This window comes from Oncorhynchus clarkii, chromosome 6 (genome assembly GCF_045791955.1).
Source record: "Oncorhynchus clarkii lewisi isolate Uvic-CL-2024 chromosome 6, UVic_Ocla_1.0, whole genome shotgun sequence".
Lineage (NCBI taxonomy): Eukaryota > Metazoa > Chordata > Actinopteri > Salmoniformes > Salmonidae > Oncorhynchus > Oncorhynchus clarkii.
The window spans coordinates 62,400,894-62,423,934 of record NC_092152.1 but is presented as its reverse complement, the minus strand read 5'-3'; the positions used below and the strand labels follow the sequence as shown (position 1 = coordinate 62,423,934).

Genomic DNA, 23,041 nt, shown 5'->3' with positions numbered 1-23,041 from the left:
GGAATAGGATCAAATAAAAAAACATGCAGTATGAGAAACCTGTGCAATGTTCTAAATTCAAGAAAACATATTTTCTCCGTTTTTCTTCTCCGGAGTGAGTCAATCTCTCCTGACCTTTAGCTCGAGGCCTCGGGGGTCTCTGGCAAACAAGAGCGTGCAAAAGATGGATGACCTTGTCCTGCTGATTTCATGAAGCACATACCATCCGTCTTTCAGATCACCTGCATGTTTTTAATCTGGCCATCCATTCTACATGCCTCCTACATGGTTTGTAGCTGTGAGCCAGGCCCGGGCTGGCTAGCACCATAGAGGATGTGCCTGAGCTTTTACTTGTGGTCTTTAAATGATGTGTGGGTGCACGTGTTACTCGTGTGGGAAAGTGAAACATATGTCCTCAACTACATGTGCTCAGGTAAAGAGTCTTTATAGTGGTGTAAGTGGAACTAGGTTTGCACTTAGTGGTGTGCGTGCATGCCAATGAGTGCACCGTAAATCCTTTGTGATGTTTGCTGAAGAGATCACGCAACCTGTAGGAGAGCAGATGTGACCTACACTTCTGTTTCCTACACAGCTGTGGACGGGGATCTCTGGCGCATGAAGAGTTGACGTGCTTAGGTCCACAGTTGGCTCGGGAATACTAGGTCTTTAATGATTTTAACCTTAGATACTAGGGTCCAGTAATGTATTTCACCTGAAATCTGAAAGTCACAATGAGACCCACTTGCACTGGGATAGTAGAGGCTAAATCAGATGAGGTTTTCATGTTTTTTTTTAAATATCTTGAATCAATCATTGTTTAGCCCTAGGAGGATTAATTACCAAAAGCTTTCCATTTCCTTTTTCACAGTCAAATAGTTTCCTTTCTGACTCCTGTTTTCTATTTCATCATACCTTTTTACAGCTTTCAATTCATATGACATTGTTTTTCGCCTGATCCTTTTGAAAGGCTTACACTAAATGACATCTTCGAAACGTTATTACCCTATTATTACGTAATAAGTGCTGACATACACATTTTTAAGCAATTAGTTTTTCCTTGCTTTAAATAAAAGCACCCTGTTCAACCTGAGAGAAATCTTGAAAGATCCGATGGACTGTTGTCAAAGACCAGTCCCGCTTCATCACATGGCAGTTGGGAGAGTCTGCCCTCTCAACCCTGTCTCCGCTCAGCTCTTAATTATGCTCGTCTCTCAGCGGCACACAGACTTGTCCCAACTGATGGGTTCCAGCAAGCAGACAAAAACGTTGTTTTATAGGTCTGTCAGTGTTAATAGCAGGTGTTGATTTAGTCTGAAACGAGGATGATCGTGTACGAGCCAAGATAATGTTATTCAGTGTTTAGTGAAACGGCCAAGAGACGACTTATCCAGTGGCACACATCATCTTGGCGTACTTGTGAATGTGTGGATGACGTTTGAAATCAAACATGAGTCTGCTGGGCCTAGAGTGTAACGTTCGTCTTCGTCCTCCGCAGCGTGGTAAGTGTCCATAATTTAATAAAGCAAAATGAATACTGAACAAAAACAATAAACAACAAACGAACAGTCCCGTAAGGTGAATGACAAAAACACTAAACAGGAAATATAATCACCCACAACTCAAAAAGTGAAACCAGGCTACCTAAATATGGTTCTCAATCAGGGACAACGATAAACAGCTGCCTCTGATTGAGAACCATACCAGGCCAAACACAGAAATCCCAAAACATAGAAAAAGGAACATAGACAACCCACCCAACTCACGCCCTGACCACACTAAAACAAAGACATAATAAAAGAACTAAGGTCAGAACGTGACATAGAGTATGAAGCTGAACCTTCCCATCCATTGGCTTTTCACTTTCTAATCTGCAAACCAGTGGGGAGACTACAAAGAACACAATGAGAAAAACATTCACAGTTGGAGACGTTGTCCGCTGACATTACTGACGTCATTTCTGTAGCCTACATCCATCCATTTCCTTCCGAGAGTTAAACGCACGCACATTGACAACCGCAAATGGCGATGTCTTTCTGAGCATGTTAGGGAGAAGAAGAAGGTCTCTCTCCTCCTCCATGTCCTCCTCCCGGGATGCGGGCCCCTAACGACAGAAACAGAAGCTGCTCTGGTGGAGTCATTAAGCCCATGTTCCCCATGAACCCCCCCAGTCCACACTGATACAAACCACTGGAGTCTCCTGTCTGCTCTGGTTAGGTATGGTTTCAACTCCACAACGCTTCAGGGAGACGTCTACTGTTGATGCTTGGCTGGGCCTCAGCAGAACTAGATCTTGGAGGTGAATATCACTGTGAAAACAGGGTCCGGCTGTAAATTGAAGAAACTCTTGCAGAAACGTATTACTTGAACAGTTTTTGATTATATCGCTCTTATCATGGGAAAATTAGTCATCTTTATGTAAAATCAGGAGTCATGAATCATGTTTTGGTTCATAAATCCAGGTCGCAGACAGTTTATCCTTCACCATGCTGCCAGATTTTATTTCTAAGGATCTGATTATCTTGTTGTCATTTATACTTAGGCAATTGTATGGAAGCCATATCATTTCCCATCCAGATTATGGTTTTCTTGGCCCCAAAACAAAGCATACAGACCAATTTTCAATTAGTCTATTTCCATCCTGCCATAACAGAAACAATATTTGCTCTCATACTGTTGTTGGAACACTTCTTTATCAGGAACTGTATAGCTGCAGGAATTATCCCAGCCATTGACTTCTACATAATGACTTTATACATACAGACAGTGAGATAATGACTGTCACCCTGCTAAACCAGAACAACATAAAACAACAAATAAAACTGGACACAGCTTGGGGAAACTGGACAGTGTTGTCTGGTGTCATTATATACATGACCTGTCTGGAGTCCCAACTAAGGGACAGCCCATGTGGGGCATGGTGTCCTATGCCCCAGACTGTTGCCTGGAAACGTTGCATGTTTGCTTATGTTTGTTGTCCTTCTCACACTTCCTTTCCCCTCCAGCCCGTCCTCCTCATTTAGTGAGAAAGAACTGCCTTTGAAGACCGACAGAATGTCATGAAGTTCTCCCCTCTTAACAGCCTGTAAATTGTACAGTTAGTAAAATACACCTTAGAAAATGGCTGTCTGCCTGTTTTAGCTGGCAGTACAGTGGCATGGGAAATGTGGTAGGTAGCTAGGTGACTGATGGGGGCATGTCATGCAGCCCTGTGTGAGTCCATCTAAGACCACCACTGTTAAGGGCATAATGCTCTGTAAGGTCCTCTTCCTTCAGGTCCAAGCTTACTGCAATCCAAAAAATGCATCACCACACCACAGGATACATTCATAATGTTAAATAACACATGATGTTTTATACGTTGAAACAAGCATTCCATATAAACACACCATGTGAAGTCCACCAAGCTACTGTACTGGTCTGTGCCTACCATAGCATTTTTCTGCTAATTAATGGTCCCTCCTCTGTATTTCTCTTTCATTACTGGCTATCAGTGAGAAGTACAGGAGAGTTAAGGAATCCAGTGGTACACTGTCTGGAAAGAGCTTCAGCTCCCTGTGGACCATGTGTCTGGCTGAGAGCCACACTCCAAACTACTTACTGATTTCACTATTCTAATGACCTCACACCAAACCAAATCACTGCACAGGAAATGCAATAATTGGTGGCTGGTAAACATGAGGTAAGATTTTGCTTAAGGACGGTGCAGGCTTTTCCATTTGGACATGGCTCTCTGGGCCAATCCGTGGGAACTTCCTTTTCGGCTTCAACGAGCTTTGGTCTGCATCTGTTTATTTGACCTAATCTATAATCTATCAATGTCAACATCTAAAACCAGCGGTGAACATCAAACACAAAGCTGCCATTAATATCAGTATTTGTCAGTGAGGTTATACTAAGAACAACATGCAGAAAAAGAGCTGTGGTATCTCTCTGTCACTTCCCCTGGGTGTAAGACGACAGAACTGGTGTCCATTTGATCAGAACTCCAGTTCAGTCGTTGTGCCAGAGGGTGATGATCCATCCACTCCTCCTGCTGTGCACAGCGCGCCTTGTAATTTACACGATGAGGTAAGTTAATGAGGGTCGTGTGGAAAACCATCAGACTGAGAAGTGTCCAGGACCGTTTAGTCACGCTGACCAGGTATTTTTAGTAGGTCTCCTCAGTTCCTAAAATAAAAATGCCAGTCTTACCAACCAGCTTTTTCAACCAAGGGGGTGAAATGATTGACTTCATCAATCTCAGAAAACACATGACAAAACCTCATGTCCTTTTACTGATGACCAATAATTGACGAGTGAACGCAATGATTGCATGATGCAAACATAATTTCATAAGAACCCTATAAAGGTAAACCCTATAAACCCTATAAAGTTGTTTATGAATGTAAATGACGAATGTGAACACTACTGCCATTCCATTTCCAATATTGTGCAGGCCTGTGTCTCAGAGGCGCTTCAAAACCTGCTATAATGTGATTGAGAAGATAGGGTTAAACGTCTCATACAGGATCCCTGATGATGGTCAACATTAATCTCTATTAAGGGTGAATGTTTGGTTTCACAGTGATTTAGTGGATGATGAAGAGTGAGTGACAGAATGACGACTTGTATAAATATAACCTTTTATTGGGCTTTGAGCTAATGTTCCCATAATTACATTATCTGAAATGAACGAGATTGTGTCTATGAAAATATTTTTTTTATATTGGATTTGAAGGTTCATTTATCTTGTTTAAAGACACCGTGAGTATCTTACATTTTCATTACGTAAAGGCACAAACTCGATAAATTGGATTCAGCTGTTTCACACTGTGCTCAGGTGTTAAGTGACGGGTTTCTGATGTCGACAGTGCAGGGTAGTCTGGTGGTGAGAGGGATGTTAGTAGAATGGGATTCACATGATTAAACCGATGAGGAGCTATTCTGTTCTGACCCACCTTCTCACAAATGGTCAATCAATGTATGAATGTGTCCACTCCACTGGTTGAATAATGTCAAGTTGAATGTTGTCCTACTCGTATTTAGTAGCAGCAGACTACAAAAATTGGTAAGTACATTCAACGTTTACATTCATCATTATAATCAGAGAATTCTTAGTTAACCTTAACCTCCGTTCAGAATCTAAGCAGTCACATCTTCTCTCCAAACGAGCTAGATGTGGGATCGCTATGACCTCAAGTTGGGCTACACATGTAGCTGTAGTTTCTATATTTTAGTGCCATCATAAGTCAGTGTATTGCTGTTGGCACGCCATTACTGAAAATCCCAAAGACACTGTTTATCAACAGATCAAAGTCTGGATAAATGAACACTAATAACAAAGGGCATGAGTCTGTGTGTTTACTGTCATAATGTGGGGTCGTTCATAATAACTGTTTTCATGGCCTCTAATCTAAACTGTTGATGGGAGCAGCTTCAGAGAAATGTTACTGTGTGTTGATGTTGCACAACAAATGGGAGGAAGCCATTGTAATGACCAATTCACATTAGAGGCTATTGCTGGCATTTCAACTGGGGACCACCAATATAATCGTTTAGGAATGGGTGGGTTGTGTTCTTGTCTGTGTTGGAAGGTCTTTGACTCTCTTTCTCACTATACTGACATGGACCTACTCCAATAGAAGGGCAGGAAATACCAGATTATTAATCTCATGTACATCAGGTGGTTAAAGATGAAATCTGCAGTAGGGTGAAACAGCTCCACTGGCCTCCCCACCACAGTTGTTATTGTTTTTGTTGATGAGCTGAGGAGCGTTGCGCAGCATCTTTCGCGCGTGCAATGATGTCAGAGGGAAAAAAACAGTGTTGGTTGTTTGCAGTAACTTCTTTGTTGTTGTAATATCCCAAACGGACGTGGCAGTTTCACCGCTAACCCTTATCACTAGTGGGAGTTGACCTATATGGATAGGGGTCAATTGAAATGTTCCTTACAGAATAAATATGAAAAGCTTATGCATAACCATGGTAGCAATTGAAAGGGAACATCATGTTTATATTTGGTTAGAATATATATTTTTGGGGGGGTAAAAATAAAATACAAAAAAGAACGGGAACAGTTTAGAGATTATTGGTAAAATGATTAGACCAAAGGTGAGGACACGAAAGTACACATGACAAGACTCAAACATTACACTGTTGATTTTGTGCATGTTACATTTGCTGTACTTTTTGCCGCATTTGCTGATAACGACATGTGAAAATACTCTGGATACATTCAGTAACATATTTTATTTTATTTATTTTTATTTCACCTTTATTTAACCAGGTAGGCTAGGTGAGAACAAGTTCTCATTTACAACTGCGACCTGGCCAAGATAAAGCATAGCAGTGTGAACAGCCAACACAGAGTTACACATGGAGTAAACAATTACCAAGTCAATAACACAGTAGAAAAAAAGAGAGTCTATATGCATTGTGTGCAAAAGGCACGAGGAGGTAGGCGAATAATAAAAATTTTGCAGATTAACACTGGAGTGATAAATGATCAGATGGTCATGTACAGGTAGAGATATTGGTGTGGAAAGAGCAGAAAAGTAAATAAATATAAACAGTATGGGGATGAGGTAGGTAAAATTGGGTGGGCTAGTTACCGATAGACTATGTACAGCTGCAGCGATCGTTTAGCTGCTCAGATAGCAGATGTTTGAAGTTGGTGAGGGAGATAAAAGTCTCCAACTTCAGCGATTTTTGCAATTCGTTCCAGTCACAGGCAGCAGAGAACTGGAACGAAAGGCGGCCAAATGAGGTGTTGGCTTTAGGGATGATCAGTGAGATACACCTGCTGGAGCGCGTGCTACGGGTGGGTGTTGCCATCGTGACCAGTGAACTGAGATAAGGCGGAGCTTTACCTAGCATGGACTTGTAGATGACCTGGAGCCAGTGGGTCTGGCGACGAATATGTAGCGAGGGCCAGCCGACTAGAGCATACAGGTCGCAGTGGTGGGTGGTATAAGGTGCTTTAGTAACAAAACGGATGGCACTGTGATAAACATAGTAAAACCATTCCTGAAATATGTGGGGTAGGTGCAACATAGGACAACAAAATGACAAGGGGTTGAGTGGGGCGACTAACTGGTGTCTCCAAGTGGTTACACCTCTCCAAAGTGTGTGAAGCGCAGACCCAGAGCTCTGACGTCATGTATAGCATGTTACTGTAAAGATACTGCATTCCAATTTAGGCGTTTATCAGTGCCCAAACCTGCCATTTTCAACCCGCAGACTGGTAGAAGTGTAAAGGGCAACGGATTCCAGCTTTAACTAGGTTTCATGTCCACTTAAAATGATGACCCATCTGACTGAGGTCAACTCTCCCTTATGTCTATGTCTAGACCTGGGTATCCTCATCTATAGACACAGAGGTACAGCAGAAGGTTACAGTAAGCCCCCAACCTTCCCAGAAGCTGGCTTCCTGTGAATAGCACGGAGCCGAACCCTGGGCTCTGCACTGAGCTGTATAAGAGAGAGCAGCAGGACAGTCAGCACAGACACAGCACCCTGCATACAGGGAGGAGAGAGACTACTCAACACTACTATACAGAGGTACTCACAGGGTAAGACTGAGATCCATAGTCGCCTTCTCTTTCCCTCTCGTTCCCTGTTGACCCATCTTTGAACTTTACTGTTAACGTTGTTCTTTCAACAGACAGATTTTTTATAGATGATTTGGGGGTGCTGAATGCGAGTTCAGCTTCTGTTCTTTGAGTGTTGGTTTATTGATGATATAAAACTGCTCAATAGATGCACATTTGTGAGTTCAGACATTTCACAAAATACTGAAAGACATTCTCATTAGTCTGTGTGAACTTGAAAGACAGTTTGACGTATTGACGGACAATAGGTATCAGCTTGTATGTGTGTAGTTATGAATGTTTGTGTGTGATTGTGAAGGTAGCCTGTACATGGAAATAAGTTAAAGTGTGTGTGTGTGTGTGTGTGTGTGTGTGTGTGTGTGTGTGTGTGTGTGTGTGTGTGTGTGTGTGTGTGTGTGTGTGTGTGTGTGTGTCGGTGTGTGTGTCGGTGTGTGTGTCGGTGTGTGTGTCGGTGTGTGTGTCGGTGTGCCGGTGTGCCGGTGTGCCGGTGTGCTTTCTATTTGGCTTGTGTAGCCCTGTGCTTGGTCAATGGATGCAGAAACGTTTTAGTGTTCCCTTGACACCAAGTGATGGCTAGCACAGATGTGTCTTTTGAGAGGGCTTCTGCACATCCATAATGTTCTTTCATTCTGTATGTTTCTGCACCCTCCTCTAGTGTCCCTCCTATAGACCTCAAAGCGTGAGAAGGATAAAAATAGTGATTATTGTTTTATTTGACAAATCTGTCATTCTGCTGACCCTCGCTACATATTCATTGCCAAACCCACTGGCTCCAGGTCATCTATTAGTCTTTACTAGGTAAAGCCCCACCTTATCTCAGCTCACCGGTCACCATAGCAACACCCACCCGTAGCACATGCTCCAGCAGGTATATTTCACTGGTTATCCACAAAGCCAACACCTCTTTTGGCCGCCTTTCCTTCACGTTTTCTGCTGCCAATGACTGGAACGAATTGGAAAAATCACTGAAGCTGGAGACTTCTATCTCCCTCACTAACTTTAAGCATCAGCTGTCAGAGCAGCTTACCGATTACTGTACCTAGCCCATCTGTAAATAGCACACCCAACTACCTCATGACCATATTGTTATTGCCTTACCTCCCTAACCTTACTACATTTGCACACACTGTACATCGATTTTTCTATTCTGTTACTGACTGTACGTTTGTTTATCCCATGTGTAACTCTGTGTTGTTTTTGTCGCACTGCTTTGCTTTATCTTGGCCAGGTCGCAGTTGTAAATGAGAACTTGTTCTCAACAGGCCTACCTGATTAAGTAAAGGTGAAATTAAAAAATACATTTAATCACCAATATGCTGTATGTTTTATAAATTACTGTTGTTCTCCTCAGTGAAAAAATGCATTTAATTACTGTCACCGGGGTGTAGATCAGTGGAGGCTGGTGGCAGGAGTTATAGGAGGACTGTCTCATTGTAATGGCTGGAATGCCATTAATGGAACAGAGTGGAACGTAGTTTCCATATGTTTGATACCTTTCCATTTATTCCATTCCAGCCATTATAATGAGCCTATCCTCTTATAGCTCCTCCCTCCAGCTTCTTCTAATATTCCATCCAGGGAATCATATGCAATGGAAAATAAAAGCATTTCATTTAATACTGTGGAACACAAAGTTACACTTTACTGTTTTTGTTTGTGATAATCTGCCAGCAATGATTCTAGATAAGTATTTACATTTTCCCTCTACAGGAGTTGCTGGAGGACTATTCTTTGTGTTGTTGTTCCTGGGGTGTGAAGGTCATTACCACAAGGTCAGAGGTCACAGGTCAGAGGCAACAGCAGAGTACCAGGATGTGCTGCCTATCAACATGGGCTCTCCTCCTAGCTCTGGGAGTCACCACTACGACACAAGGTTGGTCTTCATTAGCAGTTACTATTTACATTTTCCTTACTATCCCCAACACACACACATCCCTAACACACACACACCCCTAACATGTACACACACACATCCCTAACACACACACACCCCTAACATGTACACACACACATCCCTAACACACACACACACACACACACACCCCTAACATGTACACACACACATCCCTAACACACACACACACACACACACACACACACACACACACACACACACACACACACACACACACACACACACACACACACACACACACACACACACACATCCCTAACACACACACACACACACACACATCCCTAACACACACACACACACACGCACACACATCCCTAACACACACACACACACATCCCTAACACGCACACACACACAGCTCGGTTTGGGAGTTGTAACTCCATAATTCATTCACAAGCCACAGCTTGGGAATTGTAACTATTATTTCAACTGGAAAACTTGTACATTTTTTCCAACATGTGTCAAAACGTAAACCAGGATGATATCCTGTATGTGGAAATTCGATTATCATTGATCATTTCATTATAAAGTTGAGTGTATTATCTAATGTGAATTTGAGAAGTCAGAACAGAGGTCTCCTTTGGACATAGATAGCAGCCTGGTGATCTTCTGACTCTGCAGAAGCCTGTGCTCCTTATTCTCCCAAACCATTAATAAACAGAGGCATATTGTTGCATGTCCCAATTACTGATTCTGCTCTACAACCTTAAGTAGGCGGGATATGTATAAGCACCAGGCTAAGGAGACACCTGTCTGCAATTGGCCACACAAGTACGTGCCAGTAGCATGCTTATACTGAGCCCCAATGTGAACTCAGAACGATTATAGCGTTTGGTGGGTGCTGTAAATGTAATGGTCTGGGAAAAGTCCAAATATGCATTATGTAACACTGTACACTACAAATGTCAAATTACACAGCAAGCAGAATGAATAATGAGTATCAATCTCTTGGTTTCAGTGACATTACAGTACAAAGCAGTTGATTGTTTGCAGCTGAGAGTAACGATGGGACATAAATGGAAAATAAATAAACTCTTGTAGCCTTTTCACTGTTGGTCCACAACATATTTCCTCGACCACTTTGAAATACTATTGGCAGCTTCATGTGTCGGAGCAATTCATTTTATTTCCAAAGTACACAGGGCAAATCACCAGAAAGAGATTAGTGTGGCACAACATGAAGTTAAAGTCAAACTCGTAATGTTCTGTTCCATGACTCAGAGTATAGTTGAACAATTTGAAAGATACAGATTCTTTCCCATTGCTTTCCGGGTGGTCAGACTACTCTAGGAAGAAATAGCCAGAGGTTTGGTCTGTCTGGTCCGAGGTTTGGCCAGTCTGGTCAGCATTAAGGCATTGGTCAGTGATGTCACAACAGGTCAATCATGAGTCATCATGAGGTGTGTGTGATGTTTTACAGGAACATGGAGGAGTGACAGTTTGAGAGTTGCAAGACAAAACAACCCTGCAGTGTACCACTCTGAAGGTAACATTTAACATCCCAAAATACATCTCTTTACACAATTGTCACGACTGTGGCTTTAAGTCCGGATTTTGCCTTTAAGTCTGGTTAATGTCTATGTAACAATATGGTATGAAGAACTATAACTTTCAGAATTACAGCCCATGTTTACAGCAGCAGAGAAAAGAGCTAAAAAAATGTAATGCCATTGTTTTATGGCCAAAGAGGAAACACTGTAACATTCTGAAGTAGTATTCATTGTACAACATTCTGTGTCCAGATAACTATGAGTGGACCACTTGGTTCAACGTGGACCACCCTGGAGGTCGAGGAGACTATGAGCAGTTGGATGCTATCCGTTTCTACTACCGTGCGCGGGTGTGTGACGCCCCCCGGGCTCTGGAGGCTCGCACCACTGACTGGATCCCCGCTCGCAACACGGGGGAGAAGACTCATGCAGACCCTACCCTGGGCTTCTGGTGCGCCAACGCTGAGCAGGCCCCTGGCCGGAACTGCTCCAACTACGCTGTGCGCTTCCTGTGCCCCAAAGGTGTGGCTGGGAGCCTTACTTTAATACAGTTGAGAAGTAGCTACTGTATTATGTCAAATAAAACTGTTCTATAATAGTGAAAGCCATCATTTATCCTCCAAGCAATATTTCTAGCTACTGCAATTCTATCTGTCTTTTGTAATGGAGTGAAAATCTATTTTCAATCAGCCAACACTGGGTCAGAAGGCATACAGGATGCCTGGGGTCCTTGGTCAGACTGGAGTCATTGCTCTGCCAAGTGTGGTCTGGTGGCAATGCAGGTGCGCTCCAGGAAATGCCAGTCCCAGCCTAAGCAGTGGGATGAGCAGTGCAGCGGACCTACAGTGGAGGGTAGAGCCTGCAAAGGACCTGAATGCCCTGGGACTGGTGAGTCGCTATCAACATTTCCATTACAGATATTAAATATGATAGAAACCTCTGTAATGTCACAGTACTATTTGAATACCATTTGCATTTTATTCTAGAAATGGTCATAGCTAAACCAATGTACAAAGTCCCTGTCTGACATGTTAAACTGTATTGCTGCTGTTGTTCCAGGTTGCACACTGCACTGTGAGATGGGTAGGGTGAATGCGGAGTGTGACACCTGTATGTGTCAGGACCACATTGTACTGGGCTCTGTCCGCAGTGCTGGAGGTCTCCCTGCCCCAGGGGCCACCATCCTCCGCTTCGGCCCCAGCTCCAAACTCCTCACCATCACCAACCACAATGGACACTTCCGCATCCCAGGGATCTGTCCCGACGGCAACGCCACACTGACCGTCCAGCTACGGAATCACGCCCCTCACACTGTCATCGTGCCCCACAGCACCGAAAGCACCTCTGTCCTCAGTATCATGCTGAATAGAGCAGGTAAAATGGCCACACCAAAAAAAAAATGAAAGCTGTCATTGTTACATTTCTCTGTTTTACATTGGTCTCAGACACTGTAATGTGATCCCTCAGAGAAGCTCCATGTGGTGAAGAACCCTGAGAACAAGGCCAGAAGAGAGGGCCAGACAGCTGCTCTCTGCTGCAAAGTGGGTGGATTACCAGAGCCAGAAGATTACCAGTGGTAAGCCAATGGATCTGTAATGACAGCTTGGAAAATGTTATATATTTACCATATCAAAATCAAACAGCATTGGCTGGGTATAGTGTTCAACAGTCATCTGTGACTCGGTAGGTTTCACAACGGCAGCCTGCTGGACAGGAAGCAGCTGAACTATGACAGCACGCTGGTCTTAAGAAACCTGACCATGGAGCAGACTGGGGAGTACTACTGCAGGGCCAGCAACCAGGCTGGGGCCATCAAGTCCAAACCAGCCGTAGTCACAGTCTTAGGTCTGATCACAAAGCACCCCGGTTGATATTCACACATTCATATTTACTATGTGAACAGCCATTAGCATGACATCAGTCAATGATCAGAGGGAGAATGAAAGGGTATTGATTTTCTCATAAAATAATTGATTGTAAATCTTTTCATGTGTTGGTCTGTTTTCTACCCCTTTCTCCTCACAGGTAAAGATCAACCTTCATGTAACCCAAAACCCGAATCCTACCTTATTCGCTTACCTCATGACTGCTATCAAAACAGCTCCGACTCACTCTATTACGATGTAGGAAAGTGCCACTCAGGGACTTGTGCAGGACAGCTGGACAATGGAATCAGGTGCAAAGACTCAGTGGCATACTGCTGTGGGGTGGCAAAGATGGAGGAGAAACAACTGAAATGCCAGGGCTATGAGCTCCCCACCATGGTGGTGACCGAATGTGGCTGCCAGAAGTGTGTGGAGACCAAAGTCATTGTGCGTGGGCGGGCTGTGGCCGCAGACACTGGGGAGCCCATGAGATTTGGTCACGTCTACATCAATGGAGCCAGAGTCAGCCGCACAGGCTACAAAGGCACCTTCTCCATCCAGGTCCCCCATGACACTGAGAGGCTGGTGATGACTTTTGTGGACAACATGGATAAGTTCGTCAACACCACCAAGGTTCTTCCATTCAACACCAAAGGGGGCGCCGTATACCATGAGATCAAGCTTTTGAGGAAGAAGGAACCAGTGACCATCAGCTCAACAGAGCTCAACACTCTTCAGCTGGGAGAGGTGGAGGGCCAGAATCCTATTGCTGAGATCCAGATCCCACCCAACTCCTTCTACAAGCAGAGTGGAGAAGTATTTGTCGGTAATGTGAAGGCTAGCATCACTTTTCTGGACGCTAGAGACGTGTCCACAGCAGCAGCCGCACAGAGTGATCTCAACTTCATAGGAGATGAGGGTGACACCTTGCCCCTGAGAACATACGGTATGTTCTCAGTTGACTTCAGGGATGAGGAGGCCGGAGAACCACTGAACGCCGGAGAAGTGAAGGTGAAAATGGATTCAACACAGGTGAAAATGCCCGAGCACCTGGACACCATGAAGCTGTGGTCCTTGAACCCCGACACAGGCATGTGGGAGGAAGAGGGGAGCTTCCAGATGGAGAAGAAGCAACGTGGTAAAAGGGAAGAGAGGACCTTCCTCATTGGGAACATGGAGATCAGAGAGAGGAGGCTGTTTAACCTGGACGTCCCAGAAAACAGGAGGTGTTACATCAAGGTGCGAAGCTTCCGCAGCGATCGCTTCATGCCCAGTGAGCAGGTAGAGGGAGTGGTGGTGACCCTGATCAACATGGAGCCCACTGCAGGTTACTCCTCCAACCCTCGTGCCTGGGGACGCTTTGACAGCGTCATCACTGGCCCCAATGGTGCCTGTCTGCCTGCCTTCTGCGACGACCAGAAACCTGACGCATATTCTGCCCACGTCATGGCCAACATGGGAGGAGAAGAACTCGAGGCAGTCCCATCTGCTCCCAAGTTTAACCCCAACATCATTGGAGTCCCTCAGCCGTACCTGGGCAAGCTGAACTACAGACGGTCAGACCACAATGACCCCAGGTTAAAGAAGACAGCCTTCAGCATCAATGTGGCCAAGCCCAGCCCAAACACAGCTGAAGAGCTCAACGGACCTGTGTACTCATTTGACCAACTGAAAGAGTGTGAGGAAGCCCCATTTACTGCAGGCCACTTCCGCTTCACCAGAGTGGAGGGAGATCGCTATGACTACAACACAGTGCCTTTCAACGAAGACGATCCTATGAGCTGGACAGAAGACTACCTGAGCTGGTGGCCCAAGCCCATGGAGTACCGAGCCTGCTATGTCAAGGTCAAGATCAATGGTCCCCATGAGATCAACATGCGCTCCCGAAACCAGGGCGGCACTCACCCCAAGACCGTTGGCCAACTGTATGGCCTCCGCGACACCCGCAGCATCCGCGACATGGACCAGTCCACCATCTCTGCTGTGTGTCTGGAGTTCAAGTGCAGCGGCATGCTCTATGACCAGGACCGAGTGGACCGCACTCTGGTGAAGGTGATCCCTCAGGGCAGCTGTAAGAGGGACAATGTTAACTCCATGCTTCAAGAGTACCTGGTTAATCACCTGCCTCTAGCCGTCAACAACGACACCAATGAGTTCACAATGCTGGCACCACTGGACCCTCTGGGCCACAACTATGGCATCTACACAGTGACAGACCAGGACCCCCGCACTGCCAAAGAGATAGCACTGGGACGCTGCTTTGATGGCACCTCTGACGGTACTTCCCGTGTCATGAAGAGCAACGAGGGAGTGGCACTTACCTTTACCTGTGGCAACCGTGAGGTGACCCGTCAAAGCGTGTTCCAGGCTCTGCAGAACTCCCCCGGGCAGTCTCCGGCGAGGGCAGTGAGGGATGGCCGAGGCAGGAAGCAGAGAGCAGGAGCCAACGCACTCCGCAACAGCCGTAGACGCAGTACTCGGAATCCCACTGCCACACGCACCTCAGGCTAAAGCACAGCACTACAGATCAGGGTCTCCACATCACAATCACATTAGACATGTTGGCAAATTAATAAAGAAAGTGGGTATTGGTGATGGGATTCAAATGTATATTTTAGCCCTTCAGTAAAGAAACCCAAGATTTTTGTCTTCATTATGTAACATTTGATTTGTTATTGAACTATGTTTTTTGATTGTAAGGTAATATTTGTTCAGTTATGAATTTATGGTTATCTATAGCACAGGTATCTCCCAGAGAACAGTTGGTGGAGATTTTAACTGCAAATATTGTATTTTCTTCACCTGTACTGTGATGAATATTTACTACTTGAAATTGTAAATAATAGGATATTTATTACACATGCCATTCAAGATTGTAACCAGTGATTAAGAAACCACGCCCCAAATAAAACAAGAACAACCCTAGAACATGTTGCATTGCTGATTCACTTAAACGAAGACAAATCTTTGTTGGCTCACATTCACAACATACAGTTGAAGTTGGAAGTTTACATACATTTAGGTTGGAGTAATTAAAACTTGTTTTTCAACCACTCCATACATTTCTTGTTAACAAACTATAGTTTTGGCAAGTCGTTTAGGATATCTACTTTGTGCATGACATAAGTAATTTTTCCAACAATTGTTTACAGACAGATTATTTCACTTCTAACTCACTGTATCACAATTCCAGTGGGTCAGAAGTTTACATACACTAAAGTTGACTGTGCCTTTAAACAGCTTGGAAAATTCCAGAAAATGATGTCATGGCTTTAGAAGCTTCTGATAGGCTAATTGACATTATGAGAGTCAATTGGAGGTGTACCTGTGGATGTATTTCAAGGCCTACCTTCAAACTCAGTGACTCTTTGCTTGATATCATGGGAAAATCAAAAGAAATCAGCCAAGACCTCAGAAAAAAAGTCTGGTTCATCCTTGGGAGCAATTTCCAAACACCTGAAGGGTCCACTTTCATCTGTACAAACAATAGTACTCAAGTATAAACACCATGGGTCCACGCAGCCGTCATACCGCTCAGGAAGGAGATGCGTTCTGTCTCCTAGAGATGAACGTACTTTGGTGAGAAAAGTGCAAATCAATCCCAGAACAGCAGCAAAGGACCTTGTGAAGATGCTGGAGGAAACAGGTGCAAAAGTATCTATATCCACAGTAAAACAAGTCCTATATCGACAACCTGAAAGGCCGCTCAGCAAGGGAGAAGCCACTGCTCCAAAACCGCCATAAAAAAGCCACAGCTACGGTTTGCAACTGCACATGGGGACAAAGACTGTAGTTTTTGGAGAAATGTCCTCTGGTCTGATGAAACAAAAATATAACTGTTTGGCCATAATGACCGTCGTTATGTTTGGAGGAAAAAGGGAGAGGCTTGTAAGCCGAAGAACACCATCCCAACCGTGAAGCACGGTGGGGGCAGCATCATGTTGTGGGGGTGCTTTGCTGCAGGAGGGACTGGTGCACTTCACAAAATACATGGCATCATGAGGGGAAATTATGTTGATATATTGAAGCAACATCTCAAGACATCAGTTAGGAAGTTAAAGCTTGGTCAAAAATGGGTGTTCCAAATGGACAATGACCCCAAGCATACTTCCAAAGTTGTGGCAAAATGGCTTAAAGACAACAACGTCAAGGTACTGGAGTGGCCATCACAAAGCCCTGACCTCAATCCTATAGAAAATTTGTGGGCAGAACTGAAAAAGCATGTGCGAACAAGGAGGCCTACAAACCTGAATCAGTTTCACCAGCTCTGTCAGGAGGAATGGGCCAAAATTCATCCAACTTGTGGGAAGCTTGTGGAAGGCTACCCGAAATGTTTGACCTTAGTTAAACAATTTAAAGGCAATGCTACCAAATACTAATTGAGTGTATGTAAACTTCTGACCCACTGGGAATGTGATGAAATAAAAGCTGAAATAAATCAGTCGCTCTACTATTATTCTGACATTTAACATTCTTAAAATAAAGTGGTGATCCTAACTGACCTAAAACAGGGAATGTTTACTCGGATTAAATGTCAGGAATTGTGAAAAACTGAGTTAATGTATTTGGCTAAGGTGTATGTAAACTTCCAACTACAACTGTAGCTGACATTGTAAAGTGCACACTGCGGACAAGCTACTTCTAATCAACTCAAGCCATAACACAACTGTCAGTGAACTCAGGTTAATAAAAAAAAGTAGAGAAATTGAATAATTGATCCTTTCGACCAGTGATTTTATTAAATTAGATGCATATAAAACACTGAAGAGCTGGTCATCTTTTACAGTATATTGTACACCACATCCAATTTCCTTAACAATTTGAAAACTATCAAATGTTAGAAAATAGGAATAAACATGTCCCTTTCTACCATTATGAAGACAATAAGGTCAGCCCATAATCCCCCTCCTTGTCTCACTTGATACAAGCCTGCAGAAGCAATGTTAAGGAGACCAGTTGTGTGAACTTGCTAGATCACAATTATATCTGCATTAGTAACAATTGATGAGCAAATTTCATTCGTCATGCACAAAAAAAAATACCTAAAATCCCTCTTGCTTCAACTGTTCAAGGATATTCCACAGATGTATCCAGAGGATGGCCATGAGGTTTGGTCACATCTATCCCAAATTAATTAGGCTTGGGCTGTATACCGTATACATTTGAAACAGTTTGATTTTCAATACAACTGCTTATAACCATCTTAGACATGCCAAATAAATTATCTCCAGCTATGCATTGGGTTTACTAACGCACTAGATCAGTGGTTCGCTTGCAAGATCAAGCTTCTTGGTTACAGCAGAGACAATCAAGTTCCTCCTGGATAAATCCCTGCTGCTTAAATGTGTTGTGCATTCAGGACCAGTATGATGGTATGAAAATCTGGATAGCGCCCAACTAAAATGCATTACACTTGTCTATCCATTTTTACAGTGAATGCATAAGCCCCCTGTAAAATCTCAAACTACTAAACATGTAGTGTCAGTTTCAAAGCACGAACAATTAAACTTTTGATGGATAAAGATAACATGTGTATTTGGCAACCGTTATAGATACTATATACTTTCCTGTAAGAAACCCATCGACAGGTAAAGTGAAATATCTATATTTATAGACATTCTGGGTGAAATTATTTGCATAGAACCTAATTTGTTTAGATGTCACTGCAGTAGCAACTAGAATTTGACATGAGCATATAATTTCTCTCAATCAAAAATGTGCTCTACATATCAAAGTATTTTTCACTGTGTTTTTGTATCTTTATGAAGTTTGGAGGCTGAATGAGAGAAAAGGCAATTTCATTATGTATTAACAGAAGTGTTGGTACTGGATGCTCCCTGTATAGTCCCTCGGATCATTGAAGCAAAATGAAAGGGCGACACATTGTTCAGGTTTTTCCAGGATGACACTGGATAGCATGAGAAGTACAGCTGCATTTCTGAGGGTTAAAGGGTGAAAAGGCAGTGGGGATATAGCCGTCGTCACATGAAGTCATCATAGTCTTGGGTGTAGCCACCATCGAATTCTCCATAGTCTGCAAGGTCATCTTTCCCCTTGGCTTTCATACCGCCACCAAGTACAACTCCTTTCTTCTTCTTCTTGCCTTTGATTGCCTGTTGAACCACAACTAAACTTAAACCATTTCTGCAAATAAACACTTGGTGTTCTTCAAAGTGAATTGAGTGAATATTCATGTAAATGGCGCAACCAGGGTGCAAGTTAGTTCCTTGAGCTGAGACCAATGAAAAGCAATATGGAGGTACTGGTAGAGGGCTCCCTCCACTGACCGTAAAGAGATCTACAATTCACGAAGAAAACTCTAGAAGGATGACATCATTTTTGTTGATCGTGAATAAGAAACAACTTACCTTTTCTTGCTTCTGTTTTTCATTAAGTAGCACTGTCAGGGAAGAGCTGATTTTCTTTAAGTCTTCAACTTCCACTGTGTAGAAAACAGGACATTTAGTTTAGACAAGTTAATACGTTATAACAACGGTTGAGCCTGAACGTTAGTGAACTCCAAATATGTCAAGTCAAACCATTATTGAATGGCTTATGTATTTATAACATGTGGTTTGGCATTTGTTTTAAAGTAATAAGTTAAGTGCACAAAACTAAAACACACTGAATAATAAATAATGTACCACATGTAGGATGTTGAACTCACATGAAATACAGAGCTCCCGAAACAGTGACTCCAAGAAGCTTGAATAATGCACAGATTTTTCATACTGTAATATTTTCACTTTCAGCAGCTTTTCAAACTCTGTGAAGTCCTCTTTAGAAGATGGGCACATGGCATCAATTCCAGAAACATTGTTTGTGGTACTACCCCCTGACATTCCTGAAATGACAAGGACAAAAACTAATGAGAACACACAATAACAGTATGGCTGGCTAGTGGGTACACATTAAAATGTATGTTTCATGTATCAGGGAAACATTTAAAATGACATCCTTGATATCTGGGTTAAACCTGACAGGATACTCCAGGATCTTACCAAAAGCCTCTTTTGCCAGCTCCAAGTCAGCTTCCTCCTGCATCTTCTGGACTTTCAACTTTTCTGCTAGCTGTTGTTCGGGTGTAAGCTCTTCCTCCTCCTCCTCCAACTATCAACAAGAAAAAAGTAAAGGCATGAGAGAGAAAATATTCAGATCTGTAAAGTTAATCCAACATTTCCAAAACTCACTTTCTTTTTTAGCTCTTGTTGCTTTTTCCTTAGCCGGTTTTCTTTCTCCTTAATTTTTTCGGCCAGTTTTTTCTTCTCAGACACTTTGGCCTCTGAAACAAAAAAAGAATGTTACAGCAAACCTCGAACAAAAACCACCATCAAATCAAGTTGAAACTATACATAATTTAAGCAGGTACTTGATAATAAAAGACAAGGCAGCCAGTAAGATGCAGGAACATTTTTGTGATATTTTCACAAAAATATATACAGGTATGTGCATATTACAACAGGCTGCAGCCGCTACTTTCTCAAACCATTGGTTGGAAATTGTATATTTCTTCACCAGCTTTCTTTGCCTCTGCTTTCTTCTCTTCCTCTTCATCATCCCAGTTATCCTACAGAGAGAGAATTGACAGGAATGAGTCAAATGATGTGACTACATAATACTGGGTAGTTAAGTGGTTGGTTCTGGGACGTGTCTAGAGTAGGACTTTAATTAATTTTCTAGGAAATTCACTAGATTGAGGTTACGAGACCAACTGCATTATCAAACATCAGAAGACATGTCAGAACCAGTCACAGCCACCTCATTATCACAAAAGGTGGTTATGTAAAGCCTTTCAACCAATATTTGGCAAATGTGTCATATTCCCTTATTAGGGCCTCAATGGATAAAACAAGTACCTAGCTCAAGCCATATCCAAAAACACACAAGAACGTTTCTCTCGGTGTAGGCTGTGATTGTAAATAACAATTTGTTATTGGCTAGTTAAATAAATGTTACTTTTTTTTTTTAAAACTGTAGGCCTACTGTACTGATTAAGTTTTGCTTTGAGAACATGAAAACACCATACGACTTGAACACTACCTATATTCCACAGAAACTATGGTCAACAATTGAAACTGCTTTGCTAGCCTTTTCCACAGCTGAATGATCCCACAGTAACGCTATACATTCGGATGACTTTCTAGACAAATGGTGAAAATGAATCAACGGGAAAAGTCTGTTGAATATTCTCGAAAATACACTTTACTTGTAGCATATGTCAGAGTTGGAAGCATCGAGTAGTAAGGCTCAATTCAATCATCTGATGTCATCAGGGCAGAATAATGACGTTGGCAACTAACATTAGCCAGCTAGTTTACATGCAAGTGTCTGTTAAATGTATAATACAAACAACGCCTTGAACGGACTTGAATGACTAATCGCAGTCAGATTATGATTAATGTTTATCTTAAAACTGGCCAGTCAACACATTATTTCAGACCTAACTAGCTAAATTAGCTCCTAACCTAAAAAGCTAGTTCAGTAGCTAACGTTAGCTAGTTAATTTAACGTTACATGTCAGTAACGTTACACCATTGAATCTCCCCAACTCAGAAAACAAATATACACTGTAGCTTCTAACTAGTCAAAAAAACATAGCTAACGTAGACCAATTCAAAAACAAGTGCCCGATAATGAGTCTCAGCTCGAACCAGGAGACTCGCTGACAGTTTTCACATGTGCGGCCTCACAGCTAGTACAATATCGAGCTAGCTAATATATATATGTTACCGTTAGCTAACTAGCTAGTAGAACGTGGATAATGCTATGCTAGTTGGCGGCTAGCTAGCCAGCCAGCTAATGTCCAGACTAACTAGCAGGGCGTGTTGTGTTCGACTCAACTAATGGGTTAATTATGACCGGAAAGTCAGGTGTAAGATGTCCTTCATCATGTAACTAGCTAGCTAGTTAGTTGTTTGGTTACCTTCACATCTTCATCTTCGTCTTCTCCTTCCCATTTGTCCAGCACTACCGCCTTTTTGATCGGCGCGACGTCCAGCTCGAAGTTGTCAGCGTCTATAAATACATATTATAATGGTAACTAACCGTTATCTTGAACGTTCAAAACGATATGATAGCTAATATCAATCACAGTGTTATCCATCTTTCACAATCCCCAAAATATAGCTGTCGCACGATATCATTTCTAACTTTGTTCTCACCCCAATCGTCGGCATCCGCCATCTTGGCTATGTGTGTGTGCGGGTTTGACAGAACTCTGAACTGAAAGCGGCAAAGCAGATGGAGAAAGTAGACGAGGCTTTACCGCTCTGTAATGCTAGGAGTTGCTGCACTCTTCTTTTTTTCAAGAAAGGAAAGCCCCTTCATGGAAGAGTATGCCTTTTATTGAGTAAAAAAAACTGTACCTCAATTTTACATGTTAATCTTTAATATAAAATATTTAATTAAAGGCACAATCTGTCATTTCAACACCATAACCCTGCCAATTTGTTTAGGAAACTTAGGTGAAGCTATGAGATGACTGACAGCTTTATATTAAACATATTTTTCAGTTAAACATTTTGATTACAAAAATATCAAATTAAAAGGAATACAATGTAGAAGTTCTTTATTAGCAACGTATTTATGCCTGAGTATTCACACAAAACAAAACTCACAGCAATTACAATACATGGAATAAATACCCCAAAAATATTTGTAATGAGAGTGTTATATAGGCTAGATTATTTTTGTGTTACAGAAATATTGGAAAGGAGTCTACTGGGCTACTTATAAACCATTAACACACCCTTTATAAAGTACACCATGTAAATTGTTGCCAAAATACTTTACAGATAGACAAGGATTTAAAAACATAATAATGCTCAAATAATAGAAAACATCACTGCACTTTGAGATAGAACCACATGATTACTCTTCTCTTTCCATTTAAAACAATTACATTTAAGCAATAAAATAAGATTTTATTCAACCTTAAACCTAACAAAATAATTGTCAGCCTAAACTGACGACTACAACTCAGCAATGCGCAATAAAATGCTGAAATGTTTTTTTCTTCACTCAGAGAATAGGCCAATAGCAAATGGATGGCTCTTCAGAAGGTGAGGTCAGTACAGGTGAATCAAAGCTTGGACGAGAGACTGAAAAACAGCTTCTATCTCAAGGCCAGCTGACTGTTAACAGCTGACTGTTACTCAACCCTGCACCTTAGAGGCTGCTGCCCTATATACATAGAATCAC

General features: G+C 42.5%; 2 protein-coding genes across 2 annotated transcripts; one reads left to right on the top strand and one right to left on the bottom strand.

The window, feature by feature from the left end:
- Nucleotides 1-7,377: 7,377 nt before the first annotated feature.
- LOC139411406 (cartilage intermediate layer protein, nucleotide pyrophosphohydrolase) lies at nt 7,378-17,349 on the top strand. The gene is made up of 9 exons (XM_071157733.1): nt 7,378-7,529; nt 9,279-9,441; nt 10,907-10,972; nt 11,229-11,498; nt 11,667-11,864; nt 12,036-12,350; nt 12,444-12,552; nt 12,664-12,821; nt 13,002-17,349. Exons 2-9 carry the CDS (start codon nt 9,381-9,383, stop codon nt 15,350-15,352), a joined length of 3,528 nt encoding a protein of 1,175 aa, XP_071013834.1. The 5' UTR covers nt 7,378-7,529; nt 9,279-9,380; the 3' UTR covers nt 15,353-17,349.
- A 209-nt stretch (nt 17,350-17,558) lies between these two features.
- LOC139411407 (eukaryotic translation initiation factor 3 subunit J-A-like) lies at nt 17,559-22,158 on the bottom strand. Its single transcript, XM_071157734.1, has 8 exons — nt 22,003-22,158; nt 21,765-21,856; nt 20,357-20,408; nt 20,032-20,123; nt 19,843-19,951; nt 19,509-19,685; nt 19,210-19,283; nt 17,559-18,954 (listed from the first exon to the last, which is right to left on the bottom strand). The coding sequence occupies exons 1-8, from the start codon at nt 22,022-22,024 to the stop codon at nt 18,823-18,825; spliced, it is 750 nt and encodes a 249-aa protein (XP_071013835.1). The 5' UTR covers nt 22,025-22,158; the 3' UTR covers nt 17,559-18,822.
- Between the last annotated feature and the right edge of the window lie 883 nt (nt 22,159-23,041).